Genomic DNA, 6,000 nt, shown 5'->3' with positions numbered 1-6,000 from the left:
AAACTTCAAGCACCTCGACCTATTATATTCGGAACTTTCAGCGGAATCTAATCGACCGCGTTATTTACCTGATGGATACGGGTACCCTGATGGCCAGATGCCCTCGACGCCTAATAATATTGGGGAGATATTTAATTGAACGATTAGCTCAGCCCCGGCCTTCACACTCTCCCATAAAAGTTCTCTAATGGAGATTTTAGAAAATTTAAACGAGCAGATACTCACACACACACACACACACACACACACACGCACGCACGCACGCACACACACATCTAAAGAGAAGCCTGTCACATTCTTAGTGATTCCATATCTAGACAGCAATATCAGAGACCCTGAATGTGTTAGAGGGGACGACCTATTCAGAAATCTTGCCCCCCTAGACTGATGGAACACTGGTTTCTGTCAAACCAGACCACTTTCTATGGCGCGCGTCCTGAACAGCTTGATCGTTAGATCCGTGAAGATCCTAGCCATGATATTGTCCTGTCAACTCAGTATGACCTGCCAATGGCTCCGAACTTCTTTTTGGAGGCTAAAATTCCTGATGGATCCCTTGCTGTTGCTACACGACAAGCATGTTACGATGGCGCACTGGGAGCGTGCGGCATGCATTCTCTACAATCTTACCAGCAAGATGGATGGACCTTCGATAACAATGCTTACACGATGTCAGTGATTCATCATGGTGGTACACTCAAGCTATACGCTATCATGTCAGCGAGTCTGGGGATCAGAGTCAACCCCGGGGCTTTGTGACCCTACTCAATGCTTGGGGCATGACTAGGAACTTTGGAGACCTTTCGACAAGGAGCATCGGCATGCCGAAATGCTTGAGACTGCGCAAAGGAACAGAGGCATGAATTTATTATAGCGGTTCGTCTATTTCAGAGCAACAGACAACTTCTGATTTAACGCTCACCCCTGGATGATTCTGATGGGTCAACCGAGCCCGGTGAATATGCCCAATAAAGCCTTGCGGCTCCAGTTGAATGTGGAGAAGAAGTACCTTGGGGAAATCCCAAAACGCCGAAGATCCGCGCCGGCGAGTCCCTTTGGAACAGCCGGTGATGCGGCAGCCAAACTGGTGATAAGGCCCCAAGCACCAAACTGAAGCCATGTACATAAATACGGTTCTACAGCAGTACCTTATTCTGTACTGTGAATTATTACACCCACTTTTCATGTTATTCGTTAAGCTAATTTCTGTTTGAAATTATATAATCGTTCTTGATCTCTTCAGTCCCAGTGCTGAGGGTCTCTGTGCGGGAGAGTGTCATGTGCGGCCCTGCCAAACATTTGTAAATGCTAAGACAAAGGGCCACTCTGCTGGGAGCCAGTTGTACTGGGCAGAAACCGCAGAGGTTACTTCCAATGATAGCCACTTCTTCCATGGAGATGACCTGAATAAAGTCCCAACGAGCCGTTCCGTAACGAGTAGTTAATAGGCCAGTGATCTGCATGGAAAAGGAGAGGTTCCCCGCTTATTTTTAGGCGGCTACGGGACCCTAAATGCTTCTTCAGTGGAATCGTTTTTGGACTTTTAAAGGTGAACTCCAAGGGGAAAGGATAGTTGGAAAGGCTGGCCAACATCGCAAGAGCTCGCAAGGCATATCCCATATCAACAAGCATAACAGACATGGGCCATCCCTGTTCTACTTCTCAGGTGAGTGCACACCGCTTCGTCTAAGAGATAGGGCCCTTCTTAGCGAACCTCAAAAGACAGAACCATTTTGCAGGCGAAGAGTATGCTGAAAGCAACGAAGCCCAGAATGCGCCGTGTGTGAAGCGAAAAAGAGACGATCATTCGGAAACGGGCAATCAAGCCATCTCTTATTTAAGAAACGAATATTGCGGCACATTAACTTAACTCTTGAGGCGACCAGAAAGAAGAACAAGACCTCTTTCCGACCTCCCTCCTTATGTGATATTTGATGAGTTCGAGTTTATTGAAGATGTACCGAATCTCAGTCGTCTGGCGAGTCGATCTCTCTTTGAGATAGGTCAAAAGCATATCGAGAATTACGTTATATCGTGCTTGACTCCGTTGGCAGATAAGCAGATTTGTTGCGTGGGAGAGACTATGTGGAGATGAACGATCAGCCGTCAGTCACTCAAGAAAGACGATCAACCCTCTTGAGCGCTTTTTGAGTATGCGGACTGGGACGTCTATGGTGGCTCATAATGGCCCAGACTCCAAAAGCGAAACTAGCCTTGTACGGTGCTCGGTCAACCCCCTGTCTCAACCTCTCTACTGAGAGCAGAATGTGTAGAATGATGATGAAACTTATGTTTTGCAGATTCTAGTACCAGAGCCCTGGCAAGGACTCTTAGTGGACTCCGGCTACGAGATTTATGTCCAAACACTAAGAGTGAACAACATTTATTTCTTCTCACCCGTATTTTCCACACTCATCCTTCTTGTTCTGACCGCTCGCCTTCTCTGGGGAACCAAGAGAAACTCCATCCTATTCAACCTCCTCCATGTTCATGTCCACATCGTTATCCTCGTCTTCATCTTCATCCTCCTCCTCCTCCTCCTCCTCCTCCACCACCACTCCATCTTTTCCACACAATCTTCTCACGGCGTTGCCCGTGATTATCCCCTGGAACACATGAACATACTCATCATAATCCTATCCCCAGAGCCGTGCTTTCCAAAACCTATGGCATATGCCAACAGTCTATCCAACAGGTCCTCTCCTTTTTCAATCTGAAACCTCCAGCACACGTCTGCAGCATCATCGTCTTCGGCAAATAAGACATGGAAGTTGTATGTCTCTTTTCCAGTTTGGTGGGCTGTTGGGCGCTGATGCAATGTCCGCGAAATAAATGACTTGTTTGGTTCAGTGGCTTGCATGTCGGCAATGCGGACAAGAGATGCGATCTGAATTTTCAAGGGGTTCTGCTTGCTTGGTGGCCAGAGATTGCGCATCGACGTCCTTGAGCCTATTTGAAGAAGTGGTGGCATGAATTTAACCATCATAGCTCGGGACATGGTCTTAGAGTACAAGTCTGCAGAGTATAACTTCTGTGAAAATTTCTCGTTTCCTTTTGGTGTAGAGGAAAAAATAAGAGTTGGTTATAGATGTATATTTAGTTGCTACTACCCAGGACGAAGAAAAGAACGCTTCTTGTAGCGATGCCAATTTTTCTTCGACCTAGCATGCAGATAGAGCGCCATAGACATATATTCAAAGCTGGAGGGGAAAAAAAAGATGAAGTAGAAAGGTGAAAGGTGAAACTTAGGGCTATTTACTCAACTTAACCGATTCCACGAAGCTGATGAAACGCCTGTTGGTTCGGTGATCCTCGCATCAGGGAATACGAGCTAGCTGGTAGCAACCAACATAAACGAGCCACGCCTTTCTTTCTCAACGCGCTCAAATTCTTCCACTTCCAACACATTCAAAATGCCAAATGATGTTATAACCGAGCTTGCAATTGAAGATTTGAGGGGTCAAAAGCTCTTAAGAATTATACTGCTACTGCCAAAATATATTCAATTAGCAAAGAAGCCGTACGTCAGCAGCATAGATATGTTTAAATCTCATATAATGAAACTGCCTTTGACACGAGTAGAAGCTCATGAACTCACAGAAGAGCTTGCAGGTCATGACTTTGCTTCTCCTTCTCAGATTACTCAAAATCTCATAAAGAGATCACTAAAGAATCTGTAAGAGTTAATGAAGTGAGACATTTTTACTGAGTTATCATAAGAGTTAAATTAAATCTCTTCATGCTTGTGAAATTAATCAAAAATATGAAGATTACAGATAATCCAGTCTATTTTGAGCACTATTTTTATTTAATGATTTGAAATTTTATATATTCTTTTGTTTATATTTTCTATGATTCTTTATTAATAATTGTGCTGTAATTATAATTAACTATATTATTGAATAAAAAATACAATATTAAATTATTAGATATTTACAATTTTTTTAAAAAAAAACTTTATAATTAATATTAATCAGGTCATCAAGTAAAATATATCAGTTGAATTTTTACTTTAAAGAAAATTATTATAATTTAAAATAATAGTCAAGAATTTATCTTTCTACATATTATATATAGATAAATCAACTTTTTTACTTATTTTAATTTATTAAAAAAAGTTTTACAATAGACTGAATAAATAATTAAAGAATTTATATAAAAATAATATAATTTATTTTACAATCTCTGAAAACATTAAAATAATAATAATTTCTAAAAATTTCACTAATTATAATAAATGTTTAATTAATATATTAAAAATCAATATATTTATAAAAAATATCTTATTTTAAATAACTATTTTTTGATACAGATATAAAATTTATTAAATTTATAGATAAGAATTAAACTTTTCTTAAAATTTTTCTTAAAATTTAATTATCAACTGTATTTTTTTTAAAATATTGATTTATGTAGTTATTTAATATATATATATATATATTTATATAGAATTAATGAATTATTTTTCAATAAATTTGAACTTATTTAAATAATAAAGTAAAGCTTTTTAAATTTTTAAATTCATATTCAAATAGTTTTTAATAGTTTAAAATATTTTTTTTACATTTATCATTATTAATATTTATTCATTTATTTACTTTTGAGTATAATTTTTACTAATTTAGTAAAAGTCAATATCTTTAAATAATTTAACTTTAAATAAAATTTTTACACTTATAACTATTTATATATTATAATGTAAATTTTAAAAAGTTCATCTTTAATAAAATTATGTTTTTAATAATAGCAAGAATATTTTTTATATTAGTAAGAAGATTTTATTAACTATAAAAATATGACTTTTGCTAATATTTTATATTTTGATAAGAAGTAATAGTAGTATAATAAAAGTTTATATCTATTTAATTATAAATATTTTAATTAAATATAAATCTTATCATTATTTGAAATTTAACAGAAAATGAGTATTTTTAAACTACTGATCAAAATAAAAGAAATCTACTTAATAAATATAAAAAGATTTCAATAAAATGTAAAATAAACTTATATAATTGAAAAAGCTTAGAAAAGATAAATTAAATAATAATCTGCTTAAACAGCAGCTTATTATACTTGAAAATAAAAAAATTAAAAAAATATAGTAATATATATCAACAAGCTATTAAAACAATTAAAAAGAATATAACTTTAAATAAAGAAGAAAAAATAAACCTGTACTTTATACATCAAAGTGAAAATTAAATAATATAATTATATCTATATTAAATTAAATATAAAATCAGACTTATATATAAGATTTTGTATTGTTAAGTTCTATGTAATCTTTTCATCTAGAAAATAGAGTCATTCTGAATCAGTCAAAGTAGCTAGATGCTGCTTCTATCATTAGTTTAAAATACAACTAGAATGAGACAGCATCGAGACAGAGCGTCAACAGCGACGTCACGTAGGGTTAGTTATAGGGGAAGCTGAATGAGTGGGCTTGACTAGTTAAGAAAGCAGACGAGCGTATGCCTACAAATAGAAGATATCTAGAAATCAAGGTACAAGTGATTGTATAGAGAATTGTATTCGTCAACAATATCACGTAGGATTGGTTATAGAAAAAGCTGAATGAGTGGGTTTAACTAGTTAAAAAAGCAGACGAGCGTATGCCTACGAATAGAAGATATCTAGAAATCAAGGTACAAGTGTTTGTATAGAGAATTGTACAAGTATTTCAGTAACTTTGATATATTGAGAATGAATCACTGACTCTCTGAACAATGAGTCAGATAGCTATCTATATAAAGTTTCTATCAAACTCATTTTTTAGTGAATGTGATTAGATGCCGTGCTACTTGATTAAGAGGGTAAGAATGCCTTCGGGGCGTTCATTGACAATGTGATTCTCAAGATCTTCCGCAGTGATGATTTATATAAACATCTCATAAAAGGTGATGGAAGTAGGAATATCACTGAGAGGAGACGTAGTGCTCAAAAAGGCATCTTGACAAAATTCTGTGACTGTGACAACAATGCTCCTTGAAACAACTCTTT

At 36.1% G+C, this 6,000-nt stretch overlaps 3 protein-coding genes across 3 annotated transcripts; 2 read left to right on the top strand and 1 right to left on the bottom strand.

Moving 5' to 3' along the window:
* Positions 1-510: 510 nt before the first annotated feature.
* On the top strand, positions 511-863 carry PAAG_02475 (hypothetical protein; the record flags this gene model as incomplete). The annotated part of the gene is made up of 2 exons (XM_002795723.1): positions 511-602; positions 677-863. 2 exons carry the CDS (start codon positions 511-513, stop codon positions 861-863), a joined length of 279 nt encoding a protein of 92 aa, XP_002795769.1.
* Positions 864-2,468: 1,605 nt separating this feature from the next.
* Positions 2,469-2,998, bottom strand: PAAG_02474 (hypothetical protein; the record flags this gene model as incomplete). Its single annotated transcript, XM_015844653.1, has 2 exons — positions 2,469-2,563; positions 2,626-2,998. 2 exons carry the CDS (start codon positions 2,996-2,998, stop codon positions 2,469-2,471), a joined length of 468 nt encoding a protein of 155 aa, XP_015701701.1.
* A 415-nt stretch (positions 2,999-3,413) lies between these two features.
* Positions 3,414-3,680, top strand: PAAG_11501 (hypothetical protein; the record flags this gene model as incomplete). The annotated part of the gene is made up of 1 exon (XM_015847141.1): positions 3,414-3,680. The coding sequence occupies one exon, from the start codon at positions 3,414-3,416 to the stop codon at positions 3,678-3,680; it is 267 nt and encodes an 88-aa protein (XP_015703273.1).
* Between the last annotated feature and the right edge of the window lie 2,320 nt (positions 3,681-6,000).

This window comes from Paracoccidioides lutzii, assembly GCF_000150705.2.
Source record: "Paracoccidioides lutzii Pb01 unplaced genomic scaffold supercont2.5, whole genome shotgun sequence".
NCBI classification, from domain to species: domain Eukaryota; kingdom Fungi; phylum Ascomycota; class Eurotiomycetes; order Onygenales; family Ajellomycetaceae; genus Paracoccidioides; species Paracoccidioides lutzii.
This window is presented reverse-complemented; position numbering and strand designations above follow the sequence as displayed.